The sequence below is a fragment of the Phyllobates terribilis genome, unplaced genomic scaffold, assembly GCF_046119375.1.
Source record: "Phyllobates terribilis strain yellow unplaced genomic scaffold, ASM4611937v1 Scaffold_1__5_contigs__length_1240528914, whole genome shotgun sequence".
In the NCBI taxonomy this organism is placed as follows: Eukaryota; Metazoa; Chordata; class Amphibia; order Anura; family Dendrobatidae; genus Phyllobates; species Phyllobates terribilis.
This window is the reverse complement of record NW_027362761.1, coordinates 863413027-863433395: the sequence shown is the minus strand read 5'-3', so window position 1 is coordinate 863433395 and position 20369 is coordinate 863413027. Positions and strand designations below refer to the sequence as shown.

At 48.7% G+C, this 20369-nt stretch overlaps 1 protein-coding gene across 4 annotated transcripts in view; it reads left to right on the top strand.

Annotated features, from left to right (window-relative positions):
• The window catches only part of LOC141153860 (NACHT, LRR and PYD domains-containing protein 3-like), a 128517-nt gene extending 116783 nt beyond the window's left edge, over nucleotides 1–11734 (top strand). For 3 of the 4 annotated variants that reach the window (XM_073639112.1, XM_073639096.1, XM_073639103.1), the window contains one exon: nucleotides 8826–11734. In XM_073639112.1, coding sequence (XP_073495213.1) covers nucleotides 8826–9183 — 358 coding nt within the window. In that variant the 3' untranslated portion in view covers nucleotides 9184–11734. The remainder of the gene's footprint in view (nucleotides 1–8825) is intronic. The other variant, XM_073639087.1, reaches the window with a different exon arrangement.
• The last annotated feature ends 8635 nt before the right edge of the window (nucleotides 11735–20369 follow it).

The window sequence follows — 20369 nt, the reverse complement described above, 5'->3', positions numbered from 1 at the left end:
AAATGTCTACTTCTTTTAGCGGACAATGTGATAAGATCCCTTTCTTACGGCCACGCCAATCGCTACAAATTCCAGATGAGGCACAAAAACAGCAGGTGCTTCAACGGATATCAAGTGCTCCTTTAAGTGGGCTCTCCTCCACATCAACTTCAACATCACAAATACTCCAGTCCTCAAAGGTGTCACCCAAATCGCACTTGCTTCCTCACAGCTCCCAAATCTCCAGCTGCCCGTCTGAGTATGAGGTAGAACAGATGGTTGAGTCTGCAGAGCTGTTTACTCATACTATAGCCTGGGAATCAGAGGTCGACTCCAGCGCTTCTGTGAATCCAGACAAGGAAATGATCTGCACTGATGCCCAGAATCTTTATGAGTCGGATCCAGGACCAGACGCAGAAGGTTCTGACCATAATGTAGACCCTCATTCCCAAACTGTAACTCCTGTTGGTGGAGACAATGAGGAAGACGATGATAAGACTCAAATACCTGAGTGGAGCGACAACTTTAGTTTTTTGTCAGGGCAGGAACAGGTTGGCTCTGAGGACGACGGGTGTGATAACACACAGGGTGATGATGATGAGGTTGGAGATCCCACTTACTGTCAACCCACAGTCAGCCAAGAGATGAGGTCAGCAGAGGAGGTGGAGGAAGATGCTAGTGCTGACGAGGTCAGGTTGCGCCTTCCTGGACAGAGACGTAGTACTGGAAGCACGTCAACAACTGCATCCTCAAACACAACTCTGCCTCTCACCACAAGTCGTGGTGGCTCTTCAGGTCGCATGGGTGCTAAGCCTTGCATAGCCTGGGCATTTTTTCAGATCGATAAAGATGACCCAACTCGTGTTATCTGTAACATTTGTCAGCAAAAGCTAAGTAGAGGCCAAAAAATACATAGTTTGAGTACTTCATGCATGAACCGGCACATGGACATGAAGCATAAGTTGCAGTGGGAAGCTCAGTGTGCTACAATGCGGCCTAGCCGGCCGGGCCAACCACCGTCTGCCATATCTTGTGCATCCGCGGCCTCTTCATCCTCTGTGACTGGGGGGACAGCAGTCACACCTGTTTTGGGGCGCAGACCTGCCACCTCTTTACCCGCAACAGCCAGCGTGATTGGCAGGTCATCATTTTCTTTGGAGGTGGTAACACCAGCTGGTGTTGAGCGCTGTCCGACATCGATAGCACCACCTTTGGATCAAGGCAACCTAACATGTCCGCCTGCATCTTCCTCACAGACCGGCAGTTTGCCGGGGACACCCTTATCAACCCCGTCTAAGCACAATAGCCAACCCTCGGTCCCTCAGATGTGGACAAGTAAAAGACCATTTCCTCCTAGCCATGAGAAAGCTAAGAGGTTGAATTTCACCATCTGCAAGCTCTTGGCTACAGAAATGCTGCCTTTCCGCCTGGTGGACACAGAGGATTTTCGAGACCTTATGTCCATCGCAGTGCCCCAGTACCAGATGCCCAGTCGGCACTACTTCTCAAAGAAAGGTGTGCCTGCGCTCCACCAGCATGTCGCACACAACATCACCGCTTCTTTGAGAAACTCTGTGTGTGACAGGGTGCATTTCACCACAGACACTTGGACGAGTAGGCATGGACAGGGGCGTTACATGTCGCTGACTGGGCACTGGGTAACTATGGTGACAGCAGGACAAGGGGCTGCTGTCCAAGTCTTGCCGTCCCCACGAGTTGTGCGTCAATCCTCTTTATGTCAAAGTTCCTCCACTGCTTCTGCCTCCTCAACCTCCTCTCGGTCTTCCACCTGCACCCAAAGCCTGTCTGGTCATGCCACAAGCTTTCTAACTGCGCAGAAGGGATCCTGCACACCTCCTTACTATGCTGGCAGTAGGGCTCAACGTCATCAGGCGGTTTTTACTTTGAAATGTCTGGGAAATGTGAGTCACACAGCTGAGGAGTTGTGGTCAGCTCTGGAGAACCAATTTCATGAATGGCTGTCTCCACTGGACCTGAAACCAGGGAAGGCCGTGTGCGACAATGCTGCAAACCTGGGTGCGGCCCTTCGCCGGGGCAATGTCACACACGTGCCTTGTATGGCTCACGTGTTGAACCTGGTTGTCCAGCAATTTTTAGCCCACTATCCCAGACAAGATGGCCTTCTGCAGAGGGCACGGTCGCTGTGTGCTCACTTCCGCCGTTCGCATCCCGCAGCTCAGCGACTTACATCTCTACAGAAGTCGTTGGGCCTGCCACTTCACCGGCTAAAATGCGATGTGCCTACCCAGTGGAATTCAACTCTGCACATGTTGCAGCGACTGTGGCTGCACCGACAAGCCCTGGTGCAATACGTTCTGACGTATAGCCTGGGCCAACGAGATCCAGAGGTGGGGCAAATCACGCTGGAGGAGTGGTCTCAGATCAGGGACCTATGCACCCTTCTGCACAGTTTTGAAATGGCGACGAACATGTTTAGTGCTGATGATGCCATTATCAGCATGACTATTCCGGTGATTTACATGCTGGAGCACATGTTAAACAGAATTCGGAGTCAGGTGGTGGCACAAGAGGAGGTGGAGGAAGTAGAGGAGGAGGAGTTGTATGCGGAAGGGCTAACATCTGCAAGGTCCAGACGGTCGGCAGCACCAAGGCGGCAGGCATGTGAGGGTGGGGGAGATGGTTTTACCAGGGCGCATGGTAGCAGCCAAACTAGTGAGGAAGGTGCAGGAGCCCAGGAAGAAGTGGAGGACGAACTGATGGAAGACTCATCAGATGAGGGAGACCTTGATCACATTTCTGTTGTGCGAGGTTGGGGGGAGAGGACAGAGGAAGGAAGCATGATTGTTACCTCGCCACCAACACAACAGGAACTTGGTGCTCCTGGATGCGCAACACACATGAGTGCCTTCTTGCTGCACTACCTGCAACATGACCCTCGAATTGTGAGAATTAGAAATAATCCTGACTACTGGGTTGCCACACTGTTAGATCCCCGGTACAAAAGTAAATTTGCCGAAATTATTCCTGCCATAGAAAGGGATGCACGCATGCAGGAGTATCAGCAGAGACTGTTGCAGAATCTTACATGTGCTTTTCCACAAAACACCAGTGGTGCACGTAGTGAATCTCACAGTTCCAACTTGCCAACCGTGGGACCGTCAAGTGTTCAGCACTCAAACCGTAACAGAACCACAGTATCTGCTGGTAACATCAATTTTTCGGAATCATTTCACCACTTTTTTAGCCCATCCTTTGCAAGGCCACAGGAGACAAGAAGTCTGACACATAGTCAACGCCTAGAGACGATGGTACAGGAGTATCTCCAAGTAAACATTGAAGCCACGACTGTGTCACTGGACCCTTGCTCTTTTTGGGCTTCCAATCTGGATAAATGGCCGGAGCTAGCCACTTACGCCTTGGAGATCTTGTCATGCCCCGCAGCCAGCGTTCTGTCTGAACGTGTGTTCAGCGCTGCTGGTGGTGTGCTGACAGATAAGCGCACGCGGCTCTCCACTGATAATGTAGACAGACTCACGTTCATAAAGATGAACAAATCATGGATCCGAAACGACTTTTCTACCCCTGTGTCATCCTGGGGAGAGTAAAAGCTTGATGATTGGTTAAAATCACCCTACCAACCGTTTTAAGCTTTCAAATTACTAATCATGTTTATCTGTATCTTGACTGGAAAATAATTTGGGCTTTGTAGCAGTGTGCAGCACTGATCCTATTAGGCCATCTATAATAAGCTCCACCAGATTTAAAATTAAAAATAATTTTTAGCTGCATCTAGCCCGGAAAATAATTTTGGGGCTCCGAGATGCGCAAGACACATAAGTGCCTTCTTGCTGCACTACCTGCAGCATCACCCTCATATTGTCAGAATTCGAAGTAATCATGACTACTGGGTTGCCACACTCTTAGATCCCCCAAACTTTTCGATCAACCTTTTCATTTTAATAAAGACCAAAAAAATGGTCATTTTTGAAATTATAAGCATTAGCAGGTTGTTAGAAACTGAAATCAAACAGTTTTCAACTCAAAACTTTATTCTAGGTGATGTTACATTTTCACATAGGACCCCTTGTTCGAAAGGAGCTTCTGAACTCTCTCGTCCATTGAATTTGTCAGGTTTTGGATGGTTTCTGCTTCAATTGTTTTGCATGAGGACAGAATACCCTCCCAGAGCTGTTGCTTAGATGTGAACTGCCTCCCGCCATCATAGACACTCCTTTTAATGATGCTCCAAAGGTTCTGAATGGGGAAGAGGTCAGGGGAGCATGGGGGTCACACCATAAGTTTGTCCCCTTTTATGCCCATATCAGCCAGAGATGCAGATGTTTTATGTGCAGCATGAGATGGTGCATTATCATGCAGAAAAATGATCTTGCTGTGAAATACACGGTTCTTCTTCTTGAACCATGGCAGGAAGTGCTGTTTGAGAAAATCCACATACATTATGGAGTTCATCTTTAGCGCCTTCAGGGATCCTAAAGGGGCCGACAATCTCTCTCCCCATGATTCCAGCCCAAAACATTACTCCACCTCCTCCTTGTTGGCGCTGTAGCCGTGTTTGCGTGGGGTGTCCATCAACCAGCCATCCTCCACTCCATCCATCTGGACCATCGAGCGCTGCACGGCACTCATCCGTGAACAAAACAGTTTTGAAATCAGTCTTCATGTAATGTTTGGCCCACTGGAGCCGTTTCTGCTTTTGTGAAGTGGATAGAGGAGGTCGACAGGATGGCGTATGCACAGCTGCAAACCTCTGGTTCACGTAGTGAATCTTACAGTTCTAACTTGCCAACCGTGGTCTGTATGGAATTGTTCAATAAAGGGCCCAAAATTAAGATAACATAGATGGGAGAGGTCTCTATGAATAGGAATTCCTAAGTATTTGATACCCTGTGAGGGCCAGGCAAAGGGAAAGTTGGACTGGATGGAATCCTATATGGATTTGGGGAGGGAGACATCGAGGGCCTCAGACTTCGCTGCATTGATTTTAAAATTTTACCATGTAACAAAGTGATCTATTTCAGCCATAACAGCAGGGATGGATATATGTGATTGAGTGATATATACTAGGACATCATCAGCAAATAGAGAGCACTTGTACTCGGTGCCTCCCACCTCAATCCACCTAATATTGGGGTTATGGCGAATTGATGAGAGCAGGTGCTCCGTCACTAGGATGTATAAGAGAGGGGACAGAGGACATCCCTGCCTTGTCCCATTGGTGATTGTGAAAGGTGATGAAAATGTTCTGATGCACCCCCTGGGCCTTGGGACACCCGGAGCCGGACCCTTTTTGGTGGATGCTGGTGGTTGTAGTCTTCGTGGCGGCGACCCGGTTCCGTGGCTCAGGGCGGTCAAACCAGTGGCGGAACTATTTATGTAGTTTTGATGTTTAAATGTCCGACTACGCCACCCGTGGATTGCGGTCAGAGTGAACCGCCGCTACAGGGCAGACCGCTGAGGCTGGTGTTGTGGGTGCAGCAGAGCGTAGCATAACTCCCCACGGGAGGAGTATAGCCTCAGGGCAGTGTATGCGGAGGATGGGGGTGATGGTGCAGGGCAGCAGCAGTAACGACACGGAGTCAGTGATGCAGTCCAGGGCCTTTACTCACAGTTCTTATTATCCAGACCACGTCTGCAGGTAATGGCTGCCCACGTCGTACTGTGCTCACCAGGTGAGGGGCTCAGACAACTCCCAGATAACTTTGGAGCACTTCACAGGACCCCCTTTGTGTGTCCTTTGTCTGGCCTTTCTTACCAACACTTCTGTCCGGCTGCCTCGGGCCTCCTCTTGGTAAACTTGGCGCCAGTTTCCCTGACCCTATGTGGTGCCTTCCTAGCGGGTGTAGCGAGGGGCTGCGCCACATAAAATGTCAGAGCCTCCGGTTTCTAGCTGAGGGTCGTTTCCTGCCTCCACTAGTTCGGGGACCGGTCTCCCCCTTTGGCCTCACCCCTCCACGCAGGTGGATTCGGGCGTGCGGTGGCGACTCGCCCGTCCGCACCCCTGGGATCCCTTCATTCCTCGTTCCTGGAGCCTTCTCCGCTCCTCTTCCTTCCTTCTCCCTCTTCCAGGCCTGGGCCTCTGTTACTAGGCCCGCCTCCGGAGCAGAGCTCATGCAGAGCCCCTGCTCCCTGCCACTTCTGCTCAGACTTCTCTGCACTGAACTAAGATGGTGCCCACCTTTTATACTCCCTTCTCAATGCACCCAGGAACTGCTTCCTCCCTGCTCCTGCACTACAGGGTTCCCCTTCCTCAGTGTTCCCTCCCCCCACTCCAGCCAGGGACAGGGACTGTCGTGCCCATCTCAGGGGCATATTGGTCGCCCTGCCCCACGGCAATGTGGTGTAATGCATGCAGGTGTCGGGTCCTGATCCACTCTCCATCCTTACCTGAGAGTGAGATATCACACCTCTGGGTGAGGTGCAATACGTCTGTAGCAACCGAGCCCTCAGGGTGCTACAGTTCCATTTATCTTCAGCCTAGGTGACGTATTGCGATACAGGGCCCTGATTTTGGCTATAAAAGGGTCCCCTAGACCCCTACCCCAAGCTTTTTAAGAGAATCATATATGGCGTGCCAGGAGACTCTATGGAATGCTTTCTCAGCATCCAACGAGAGTATCTAATTACAAATTTTTAACTGCATCTAGCCCAGGAAATACTTTGTGCCTAGTAGCAGTGTCTGCTAGTCAGCGGATTATCTCGGCTGTTAAGCAAGCTACACCACCTGTAGTTTAGACACTTAATTTTTTCAAAGGAAATGCTTCGGGACCATGGGATACTTAGTGAAGAGCATCAGGAGGCACCCCAAGGCATAGGGGCTGGGACTGGCAGTAGGATGCCTTGCGGTGGACAGCCGAGCTCGATCCTTATAAAAGCTTTTTAACTGCAGCAGCTTTAGTGGACGCTACTGGAGCTGGAATTACCGCGGCTGCTGGCATGAGACTTGCCCTCCAATAGATCCTTGTAAATGGATTTAAAGTGTATTCATTCAAATTAGAGAGACAATTTAAATTAAAAAGCTTAGAGCTGCCTCCACCACAGGGGGGCTCGCTCGACCCACCAGCGGACAGGCACCAGTATTGGGAGAGGGGGGCTGGCCGTCAGGGTTCACCGCGGCTCTGGCACAAACCCGGCGACACGGAGGTGGCACGGGCAGGAGCGGACTGGCCGTGTCGGCTTCTCACTTTTTGGATTTTAGAAGGGCATGACATGCCTATATCTGTGTCTCCCCCTCCTTTTACTCCTCCACCTCTTTTATTTTCGCATGACTATATGTACTTGTCACTTTTCCATGTGTTAGTTATGTCTTCTGAGCAGTTTGTCAGCTTTTGGACACCTTTGAAGGTGTTTTCTATGTGTTTCTATGTGTTTTTGTTTGCCTGCCATTGGTTTTAATGGTGTTCGAAGGTGTTCGACGAACAGTTCGACGAACACACGGGTGTTCGACGAACCGAACCGAACTCGAACACTAGGGGGTGGCTCAACACTACTCTGGACTCATTGCTCGCCACTTCAAAACTCTCCAGTGCTTTGTTTTCATCCATTTCTGGGGGCTTCTTGAATTATCTTTGGGGTCATTGTCCTGCTGGAAGACCCATGACCTAGGACGTAAACCAGCTTTCTGACACTGGGCACTACATTGCGACCCAAAATCATTTCATAATCTTCAGATTTAATGATGCTTTGCACACAGTCAAGGCACCCAGTGCCAGAGACAGCAAAATTAACCCAAAACATTTTTGTACCTCCACCAGTTCTCTTCTTTGCTCTCCATGCTTAGTGTGGCACACACGGACACACAATTAAAAGATTGAATCAACTCCTGCCCTTTTTATCTGGTTTCAGGTGTGATTTTCATATTGCCCACACTTGTTACTTGCCACAGATGAGTTTAAGCAAGCACCACATGATTGAAACAAAGTTGTTTACCCACAATTTTAGAAAAGGTGCCAACAATTTTGTCCAACCCATATTTGAGGTCCTGTGTGAAATTGTGTCCAAGTTGCCTTTTTTTCTCAGTTTTTTTGTGTTGTGTTGTTCCAATACAATTAAAACAATTCTAAAACAATTTCAAGGGCGCCAACACTTTCGGCCATGATTGTATCATTCACATTACAGCTGCAGCCAATCACAATCAAGTGATATTTGCATATACGGCACATGACTGCTGAAGCTAGTGATTAGCTGCAGTGGTCACATGAATGATGAACATTGTACAAAATTCTAAAACGTAGAGATCTGTCAATACCAGGGAGCAGGTTAATGGAAGGTAGAATCAACCCTTTATATAAATCTAAAACCCATACTAGTGTTTTAAAATAGGGCTATAAAATAGGATATACTGTCTGCAAAATCAAAATATACCAGAGCCTGGGGTAAATGGCATCATCAGTAGCTAATGCTGTCCATAGAAAAGGCAGTATGATTTGAGTGACAGGTTTATTTCAAATACACAGTATAGCAAGCTAAAAAATATTATGTATAGGACTAGCAATCTCCAGTAAAATATTTTCTAATATTATTTCTGATTAGAATGGCGTCCAGGCCCTTTTTCAATTCATTTAATGAATAAAACATCACAACATCCTGCAGCAGGAAGTTGCATATTGTCACTACATTTTTATTTTATGTCAAGCCAATTTTGGATTTGCAGAGCCATATGTTAATTCATCGTTTATGTACTACAGTCTTCACATGTTACATTTTTGCCATGATCATTGTAGAACCACAACCTTTCTTTATGTGCTTTTGCCGCGATTGTGCCATAAAAACGCAATGTGACTGCAACGTGTGAACGCAGCCTTTTTATGGGTATGTCTAATAATCATTATATACTTTAATTGCAGCTTACTGGGAAATAATCTACACCCTGAAAATATTACAGCGCTCAAAGCCAAATCGCACAAAAGCATCATTGTTGCCCACATTGATGAAAAATATGGCAAAGATTTTTGGCAAGGCTGGTGGGACTGGATATTTCAACGATGCAAAATATGCAATGATGAGAAGATTGTGTCTTTCTTAACAAAGGTGTACAGAGGACTAGGACTTTGCGATGGGAAGAACACTGAGTGGATGAAGGACTGGTATATGCAGATGGATGAGTTCCTGCAGGAACGAATACAACAGTGCTCCATTAAGAACATCGCTAAAAAGATGGAGGCTCTGAGACACATGTTTCATCAACAATCAGAAAATCACTAAAGTGGTATTATTCTCATGATCGTTACATCTGTGTCAGCAATTGGATTGAATGTATTTTATATGATCTCAATTTGAGGAAGTGTCTCTGACGCGCCCCCTGGGCCTGTGTTGTGCAGGGAATACCCGGAGCCGGATCGCTGGGGGTTGTAGTCTCCGTGGCGCTGACCCGGTCCGTGCCCAGGGTGGTCAATTCAGTGGCAGTCTTATTAGTGAGATAATAGTCCGACTACGCCACCCGTGGATTGCGGTCAGTGGGGGGCCGCCGCTGCAAAGCAGACCGCTGAGGCCGGTGTTATGTGTGCAGCTAAGAATGGGATGACTCCCCACGGGAGAAGTATAGCCTCAGGGCAGTTAGTGTGGATGATGGGAGTGATGGTGCACGAGCGTCCCAGCACTGGTAGTGCTGGTGCGGCGAAGAAGCACAGAGACGTGTGGTTGCGGTTTCCAATGCTTTACTCACAGTTCTTTACTGGTCCTAGTCACCTCGGTACCGGCGGCGACTGCCCAAGCCATGCTGTGTCCACCAGGCAAGGGGCTCGACCAACTCCCAGGCAATTCCAGAGCGTGGCACAGGGCTCCCTTCTCTTCCCTTCTCTGGCCGTGCCCCACCAGTGACTCTACGTTTGTCCGGCTGCCTCGGGCCTTCTCTTGGTACGCTGATCTCTGCGTCCCTGACCCTATGTGGTGTGCCTTCCTGGTAGGTGTAGTGAGGGGTCGCACCGAGATATAGTCACGACCGCCGGTCTTTGGCTGAGGATTAGTCGCCTCCACCAATTTGGGATCCGGTACCCTGCTCTGCCAACCCGTCACCCGCAATCTACTGGGCCTATGGGGTTCCGTCTTCTCTCGTGTCTCTGGGCCTCTCTTAATGTGCTGTTCCTTGTTTCCTTTCTCTTCTGTTCCTGTTCCCTCTGCTGTTTCTGGCCTCCACTCCAGGCCTGCCTCGTGGAGCTGGGCCCAGACTGAGCCACAGCTCCCTGTCAGCCCTCTCTGGCTGAACTCCTCTCTGAACAGACTCCCCGGACTGAACACGGTTCTAAGATGGTGCCCACCTTATATACCTCCCTTTATGTGTGAGCCCAGGTGACTAGCAACCAATGGGCTCCTACCTTTGCCCAGAGACCCACCCCTATCTGTTCCTACACCACTGGGTTTTCCTCCCCCTCCCCACTCCAGCCAGGGACAGATGCTGTCATGCCTGCACTTCTGTCTAGTGGGAGCACCGTTGAGCTGCCCCTCGGAAATGGGGTGTGTGTGGTGCATGTGACGCGCCTCCTGGGCCTGTGCTGTGCAGGGGGATACCCGGAGCCGGATCGCTGGGGGTTGTAGTCTCCGTGGCGCTGACCCGGTCCGTGCCCAGGGTGGTCAAACCAGTGGCAGTCTATTTGGGTTGGAATAAGTGTTCGACTACGCCACCCGTGGATTGCGGTCAGTGGGGACCGCCGCTGCGCTGCAGACCGCTGAGGCTGATGTTATATGCGCAGCCAAGAATGGGATAACTCCCCACGGGAGAAGTATTGCCTCAGGGCAGCTGGAGCAGATGATGGTAGTGATGGTGTGAGCGTCCCAGTACTAATGGTGCTGATGCGGCGATGAAACACAGAGACGTGTGGTTGCAGTTTCCAATGCTTTACTCACAGTTCTTTACTGGTCCTAGTCACCTCGGTACCGGCGGTGACTGCCCAAGCCGTGCTGCGTCCACCAGGCAAGGGGCTCGACCAATTGGAAGAGCAAAGAAGTTAGCTACAGTGCTACATGATCAGATATCAAAATCAAACATCAGAATGAAGTCAGTTTGAGCCTAAATACCCTGTCTGAGAGCTGATTCTGACAAGTGACTTGACAAGTGACTTTTACAACTGTAATAATAATAAAAAAAAAGTAACTGTTTGTTTATGGGACTTGAACCCAAAATTTTGTGCCCCAAAGCCAGTGAACTAACCACCTGACAGTTCTATTTGGTTATATGATTTTCAGTGCAAACCTGATTGAAACTCATTGGGACTTATGCACAGACTGCAAGCAAGCCAAATTCAAATGATGTTTGATTTTGATGTGAGTCTGATGTGTGACTTTCTTCAAACATCAGAATCAGAATCACAATGACTTTTAGTCTCCGAGTATTTTCATGGTTGATCTCATAAGACAAGAAAAGCTGCTAGTTGCTATCAGTTGAATGGCTAGCACAATGGTAATGCATCAGCCTCTGAAACTACTGTGTGAAAGTTCAAATCCTGATAGTAGTTAGAATTTTTTAATTATGCCTATTTAGCACACAAACTGCAGGGGTGTTTTACTTTTAATATCTGACACTCTGATTGTCATCCTGATGTGTTAAGAGTTTCAGACACGCTGTCTATTTGCATGGTAAATTACATAGCCAAAGTAAATTGGAAGTTTGCAGCCAGTACTTGGGTGGATGGAAAGAAAAAAATTTACAATAAAGAAATTTTATCATTAGACCCATTTAAGAAATTTTGCAAATATAAAGTCACTTGGAAATAGATATGTAGTAAATTAGTGCCTCCCAATTTACTTTGGCTATGTAATTTACCATGCAAATAAATGGCGTGTCTGAAACTCTTAACACATCAGGATGACAATCAGAATGGCAGATATTAAAAGTAAAACACCCCTGTAGTTTGTGTGCTAAATAGGCATAATTAAAAAAATAAATAAATTCTAATGCCTATTAGGATTCAAACTCTGACACTGTAGTTTCTAAAGTTGATGGCTTACCATTGAGCTATCCAGTCAAGTGATACTAACTGGGAGCTTTACTTGTCTCATGAGATCAACCATGAAAATCATATACCCAAATAGAACTGTCAGGTTTTCACAGCTGAGTTTATAGCTCAGTGGTTAGTGCACTGGCTTCTGGACATAGAATCTTGGGTTCAAGTCCCATCAGCGAACAGTCACTTTTTTTTATTGTTATTACAGTTTTAAAAGTCACTTGTCAAAATCACATGTCAGAATCACTTGTCAGGATCACTTGTCAGGATCACTTGTCAGAATCACTTGTCAGACAGGGTATTTAGGCTCAAACTGACATCATTCTGATGTTTCATTTTGATATCTGATCATGTCCTAAAATGGACACTGTACAGGGGGCTGTGCACTCCTGAAGATTATCAGTTTTGCTCGGTCCGAAAAGACACTCTCCCAGGCTGAGAGAACCTTACCTATACTGCAAGGTGGCCGCTAACTACAAGTCGTACATTATAATATTAAAAATCTTTGTTTTTGAAAAGAGAGAGTATTTCTAATAACAAGCAAATTGTAAAATTGTTTGTTTTTCCAAGCCCTTTTCAATTTTAACCAAATAGGAATTTCAGACAATCCCTTTCAGATCAGAAAGTATTACAGATCAGATCAATACTAATACACAAGGGGATAGCTCCATCACCCAATGAAGCACTCTAGAGAAATGCGCTTCAAGTGAAGAAGTGCTCCTAAAGTATTTTACAGCATTTTAGCTGAACTGACTATCCTATCCCTTTACTTTCCTGGGATACTGCATGATTTAGTAATTTAGTTTAGTTCTTCAGATAATGTCCTCCATTATGCTGCAGTATCTGGTTTAGTATCATTGACTTACATTGCTGCATTTTACTAATGGGAATATTTCCCTGTGCACTTTAGGTTTACTTTAAGTTTTTACCTCTGCTTCCCACTGCACCGATTCAAGTTTAGCTTTTGTGGTTTATGTTTGATATATGTTTCCAATATATGTATATTGGATAAATTAATAAAGATTGACACTTTTATTGTTACCCACACCTATATGCATCTTTTCATTGGTGTTAAATGGTTGCTGTAGTATTGCCTTACTTTTATAGGTCTTATAATAAGTGTTTATAGCATGTATATATATCCATGAGCACTTCTTAAAGGGGTACTCTCAAGACAGCATGAGATACCTGATAATGTCTCAATCTTTGGGTTTCCGACTGCTGGGACCCCCACCGAGGCAGAGACCTGGAGTTCCCCGTGTGAAATGAACATCACGTGCACTACTGCTTCTTTTATTCTCAATGGAACCGCTGGAAATACATTGGGTGAAATATAGATTAAACCAATTTTCGATGTAAATATATTTCTAAAGGTACTCTTGACATGAAATTCTCATCAGATGATTGAGCACTAAAATGCTTGAGTGTTCGGTACTCGAATCGAGCAGGTTGGACGCTCGGACTGGTTCGACTCAAGTACCAAGTATAATGGAAGTCAATGGGAAACTTGAGCATTTTTCCAGAGGACCCTAACTGGAGGGGGGGGGGGTGGCAGGAAATTCTCTGAAATAAATGGAAGCAGCAGTCAAATGGAATGGTAACAGGGTAGGGAAGACGCATGGATGCATCTCTGACTCTCAGGTCACTGTTGGGAACAATGTTGTAAGAGTATTACTCCACTTTTATGGAATGACAATAAAACATACAAAGCCGAAGATAAAATGGATTTTACAGGAAAAATATTACAAAACAATCTTTCCTGTATAATGACTTGTATATAAGGCAAAATTAAGAAGAGATTAAAAATAAACCTCGCCTCCTTCTCTCACCGTAGTTCCCCGGCGCCTGTGACTACAGTAGATGACATAGTAGGGGAGAAATAAAAATTACACTCACTGGTAGTCACCGTTAAATGTAATTTTAATATTTTACTACCTTATCTGGGCATGTGGTGTGTGTGACATGGTCAGACACCTCCTGCTTAATTTATGAAGAAGGGACTCTGAAACCCACAAAGCCTATGTGGACAATGCAAGAACCGCCAAAAGTTAGAACGAAGAGGGACTCCGATACACCATGTATTAGACATAAAGGAGGGCCTCATACACATTCTGTTAAAAGTCTTAGGTAGTGTGACTCCTAGACTTATCAAGCCTAAGTGCAAGGGCTGCCAAAATTAGAAGGAGCCCTGTATTAGATGTAGAATAAGGAAAGAAAGCTTGTAAAAGAACTTCAACATGACGTTTCAATGATGGAGCAAGACTGCCATCTACTGGCCAGATACAGTCAAGCGGAACCAAAATATGCAAGGGAAGTTGCAGGGAGAGCAGGTTCAGATGCTGGACCCGATCAGGTGACTTCCAGGAAGGAGTTCTGGGAGATAAGAGGCCAGCGCCTCAAACCTGAGGGGTCTTTGGCGCCAAGCAGCAGAAAGGAGCAGACGTGCTCCCTGTGTCCTGAGAAACCCCGTGTGACAGGCCAAATCCAGAGGCCTGAGAGGTGCTCCAGCCGGGCACCGGTAAAAGAGCTCCGGATCCCTCACAGTTGTGACCCGAGTGCTGTGCCTGCTGAGGAGACTAGGAACCTGATCGCGGTGCTGAGTGAGTTCGCGGAACCCGACGTCGCCCGCCGACAGACGAGGCCTGGACCCCCCTATCCAAGGCTCGAGAGACTGCCTCCAACGGCCAAGCAGAGAGGAGTTGAGAGACGGTTGCCCCAGGAAAGTCACGCCAGCGGAGGCAGAGGAGCTGCATACGTGAGCAGGGCCGTCACTTCCACTGTTCACCCACGGTACCCAGGACAATTGGGTTTAGGTACTCAGGTTGGGAGGGGAACGGTTGGGGCTAAAGTAGCACAACGTGATTTAATTGAATTTATCCGGAAGAGACTCACGGCCTAGCGGGAATAACCGGTGACCCCTGCTAGGGCCAAATGCACAGTTAAAGAACTTGCGTGGTGTCTCTCATGATTGAGGGCATCACCTTACTTTGAGAGACTACGCCTTACTTTGAGAGACTGCGCCTTACTTTGAGAGACCGCACCTTACTTTGAGAAATTTCGTATTTTTCTGATATTTCAAACCACTGTTCATTACCCTTGTTGCTAATCCCTTGTTTCAGTATACCTGTTGTATAAAACTGTTTGCAATCATCTCTGACTGTTCTCGCCTTGTGTCTCTGTGCGTTGCATTCCGGCACCTGCATTACATTTGGCGTAGTCGGCAGGATGCAACATTCAGATGCAGAGATGGGAGATCAGTCTGTGGCTGGGTCCGGCCGGAGCCATATACCCCTGGGGGCTATGCTCAGCCATCTTCCCAAGTTTACAGGGGATGGCATGTCACTGTGGGACTGGGCAGAAAGACTGAGAAGTATGCTACATATGTATCCCCTTGACCCTCTAGCCCAGGCGGAGCTGGCCCTCCTAACCCTTGATGGAGAGGCCCGACAGACTGTGATGTACCGCCCACCTGGGGACCGTGACACCAAGGATAAAGTGATAAGAATTCTAGAGGACATGCACGGTGACACTACAGATTTGGGACCCTTGCGCTTACGGTTGTTTCAGTGGGTCCAAGGGGAAAATGAGACAGTAAATCAGTATGTTAATGCATTACAGGAAATGACGGCCCATATCACTAAGAAAACTCGAGATGGGAACTGAGGACTGGGACCATTGGATGAGGTGTTGCATGACCAACTGATTGCTGGCTTGAAAGACCCTTCCCTGAGGCAGATCCTGAAGGAGCGGCTGCAATTGAGCCCTGATATGGGCTTCCTGGAGGTAGGGGCTGAAGCTAGAGTCCTGGAGAGAGAAGTTCCTGTTCTCAAAGCCACAGTTAGAAGTCATGAGGCAATTGCTCCTGGATTCACCAACCAAGAGCCTGATTGGGTACAGGAAATATGTCAGGAAATTCGAGACATTCGGGGTGAGCTGAATGCTATTAGGAAGACTCCTACTGCCCCCTTGCCGACAGACCGTACTGCTCAACGCGGATGGAGACCAGAACGAGAAAGACGTTCCTATCCGGCCCCAGCACGACATGTACCCGACCAATCGGCAGAATGAGGACCGGAGAGCTGGACCTGCGGAGGTAGGGGGCATATCTCCAAAGACTGTGCCAACCGAGAAAGGAGGAGGAGGGGACAGTCGTTAAACTAAAATGCCCCACGGTTGTGGAGCATACCGTGGGGTCTCGAGCTTCGGAGAGTAGAAGAGGGAGCTCTGAAGACATTGTCTCCGAGAGGCCCATTATCTTGCCTGAATTCAATGGGCAGCGGATCCGCTGTTTGATGGACACCGGGTCCCAAGTGACCACTATGCCTGAGACGTACTTCCAAAGTTGTTCCTGCCGGGAATCCACTGTCAAACTGGTGGCGGCTAATCAACTACCTATCCCAGTAGCGGGAGTAGTATGGATGTCCATGCGGGCATGTGGAAAGGACCTCGGTCGAAAAGGGATCGTACTGACCACAGGGCCCGGAGGCGATGGGCCCATTGTAACCCTGGGCATGAATGTGCTGAAAGAAGTCGGACAGTTCCTGGCTGAGGGCTGTAGCAAAAACAACTGGACCCGCGCCACTCGAGACCCAGCTAACAAGAGAGTGTTCCAGCACCTCGTGCGGGTCAGTCAGATTCAAAAGTTGCCCACTACCTATCAGTACCTTGGTAAGGTATCGATACCGCCCGAAGCCACAATAACACTGCCGGTGGGACAGACTGTACTCACTTTGCCGGTGCTGGCACATGTGTCCTTAGAGGGCGTGGACATTCAAATTGAACCAATGGAGGGAGAAGAAGCGCCCTCTGGACTCCTGATTGCTCGAACTCTGGCCACCATGCGGCACGGTCGAGTACCCGTGCGCTGCATCAATTTAAGTGGCACCAGTTTACAGTTGTTGCCCCGACAAGAGGTGGCGCGAGTGTGCATAATGCCAGAGGCCCTTACTAGAGCTGACGCTATAGGGCTGGCACCTGTGGAAGGAAAGCCATGGACCCTAGAGGTGTCCCTCAATAGCCAGGAAAGTGGAAGAGAACCGTTGGCTGGACGCCACCTCCTGGAAGAAATGGAGGCTAACCTGACTGAGTTTTCTGCCGGACAAGTAAGGCAGATCGAACAACTTCTGCAGCGATATCAGGGAGTGTTTGCACAGCATGAAGATGACTTCGGGTGCACTCGGGACATTCAGCAAGAAATACCCTTCGGAAATACTGCTCCCATCCGAGAGAGATATCGGCAGATCCCGCCTCAAATGTACCAGGAGGTGAAAGAGCTGTTGGCTCACATGTTGCGGAACGGTGTGATCCGTGAAAGCCAGAGCCCCTGGGCGGCACCGATCGTGCTGGTCCGAAAGAAGGATGGTACCCTGAGATTCTGCGTAGACTATCGAAAGCTGAATGCCTGTACAGTACGGGACTCCTATCCACTCCCCCAAATCGAAGAGTCTCTATCTGCACTAGGGAGTGCCAAATTCTTCTCCTCCCTTGACCTGGCCAGTGGCTATTGGCAGGTCCCAGTAGCTGAGAAGGATCGTCCAAAGACAGCTTTTGTTCTCCCTATGGGCCTGTTTGAGTTCCATTGAATGCCATTCGGACTAACAAATGCGCCACGAACCTTCCAACGGCTGATGGAGAGATGCTTGGGGGACCTCAACTTTGAAGACACTTTAATATATCTGGACGATATAATTATCTATTCCGCTACGTTTGAGGATCATCTCCGCCGATTGGAACAAGTGTTAGAACGGCTACAAAGGCACGACCTGAAAATTTAGCCTCGTAAGTGTCGTCTCTTCAAACGAGAAATTGAATATCTGGGGCACACTGTGTCCAGTGCAGGGGTGCACCCCACTGCTGAGAAAGTAGCTGCCGTGCAGAAGTTGCCCACGCCTGCCAATCTAAGGGAACTAAGGGCGTTCCTGGGGCTTGCTGGATACTACCGCAGATTCATTAAAGACTTCGCTAAGATTGTGATCCCGCTCAATGAATTGCTGAGAGGAACGGCGGGGGGAGCCAAGCGGCAGCCCATTCAGTGGGGCCCACTACAAGAAGAGGCATTCCGAGTATTGAAAATGGCGCTAACAGATGCCCCAATTCTGGCCTATGCTGACTTTTCGCAGCCTTTCATGTTGTACACTGATGGAAGCTTGCATGGGCTGGGAGCAGTGCTGGCTCAAGTACAAGGAGGGAAAGAGCGAGTGATCGCGTATGCCAGCAGGTCACTCCGAGATACGGAGAAGAATCCAGACAACTACAGTTCGTTTAAGCTGGAGCTACTGGCACTGGTGTGGGCCATGACCGAGAAATTTGCTGAGTACTTGTCAGGGTCAGAAGTGCAAGTGCGGACAGATAACAACCCTTTGGCCCACTTGGAGAACGCCAAACTGGGCGCGATAGAACAGCGGTGGGTCGCAAGGATGTCCAAATTCCAGTATAAAATCGCCTATCGGTTCAAGGCCCTGAACACACATGCAGATGCCCTGTCCCGGGTCACTCAGGCGGAGCCGAAGAAGGACAGAGATGAGGAGCTCGAAGGCGACGAGATCCCGGATTTCAGCCAGTTCGCCGCTGCTGTGGTCGACGCCCAAGAGACCAGAGAGGAGCCGAGGCCCACTCAGATTCTGGGCCGTTCAAGAGACGAATGGATACATCTGCAGCAATCCGACCCGGATCTAGCAAAGTTGAGAGAATGGGTCGCCCTTAATCAGAGACCCGACCTGGAAACCAGAGCCGCTTCACTTCCAACTACCCTACAAATCCTAGGCCAGTGGGAGAGGCTCCTCCTGAAGGACGTCTTGCTATGCCGAAGAATCCAGCTGCCTCGAGAGTTTGATCTTACCTGGCAAGTGGTAGTTCCAGGAGCACTAGTAACACAGCTAGCCCAAGAAGCTCATAGAAGAGTAGAAAAGACCTTCCGGTGGTTGCAACGGCTGGTGTATTGGCCTCAACTGCGGCAAGAAGTCGAGGGGGTCTGCCAAACATGTCGCCAGTGTGAGTTGAACAAGCCCCCGGAGCAAAGAGCTCCCATTCAGACCATCCGAACTTCTGCCCCCTTGGAAGTCTTGATGATTGACTACCTGATGGTAGGAACTTCATACAACGGTTATGGACACTGTTTAGTCATGACTGATCACTTCACCAAGTTCGCAGTAGTGACGCCCACTAAAGATCAGACGGCAGAAGCCGCAGCCAAGGCCATCTGTCAAGATTTCATCCGGATTTATGGGTGCCCGAAGCGAATACATTCTGACCAGAGAGCCTGCTTCCAAGGACGAGTGATGGATGAGCTATACCGCATCTATGGGATTGACCATTCCCGGACAACGCCCTACCAACCGCAAGGGAACGGTGCATGCGAGCGCTTTAACCGAACCCTGTTGCAAATGTTGCGAACACTGGAAGCGGACAAAAAGATGAAGTGGCCCAAATTTGTGTCCGAGCTGGTGTGGGTGTATAATAATCGAGTTCATGCAACCACCGGCTACACCCCCTACATGTTGCTGTTTGGAAGAAGTGGCCGAGAAATCACCGAACTGGAGCTAGACTCAGAAGACCCCGGCCCGGGCAGTAGCCCAAGTACCTGGATTCGAGAACACCAGCGTTGACTCCATACCGTGAGAAGACTGGTTGCTCAGAAGTTTCAGGAAGTAGAGCATGCAGTTCGGCCCGCGAACACAGGTGGATCGCTTCAGCCAGGAGACCGAGTGCTGGTGAGGGCTAAACGATTTGGGAGTAAGCTGGACCATCGTTGGGAGGCAATACCATATTGGGTGGTGAAGAAGGTTCACCCAGACAACCCCGTCTATGAGGTTAGGCCCGAAGGGGATGACGCCGCGACATCCAGGGTGTTGCACCGTAATATGTTGCGACCTTGCTCCTCTGAAGCAGAAGTCTGTAATGGGGTTGGGCCCTCAGATGTGTTGGCTGAAGTGCCACATACAGGAACCTTGGGGGATGAAGAAGGATAGGCCACAATGCAGTTGGGCCCGTCAGAACCGTTGGTGCCACTCCCGAGTGGAACTCAGAATGAGTCGGGAAATGATTTGCAATCCCCAGTAGTTGATTCCTCGGATCTCCCGGAGTCTCCTCCGCAAGAAGAGCCCCGCAGAACTGACCGGCTAATGCCGGAATTCCTCCTAACCGGTATGCTCAGGAAGAGTTCATCTGGTCTCGAATCCAACAGAAAACGCAGGAGTGTGCCCAACTCCTGTCTGAGCTTGCACTGCCTGGAAGTTGACATCAATTCTGCGAGAAGTCCACTTGCCCGAGCACTGGCGAGCAAAAAGGAGGGAGGAATGTAGAACAGGCAAGAAAGCTTGTAAAAGAACTTCAACATGACGTTTCAAGGATGGAGCGAGACTGCCATCTACTGGCCAGATACAGTCAAGCAGAACCAAAATATGCAAGGGAAGTTGCAGGGAGAGCAGGTTCAGACGCTGGACCCGATCAGGT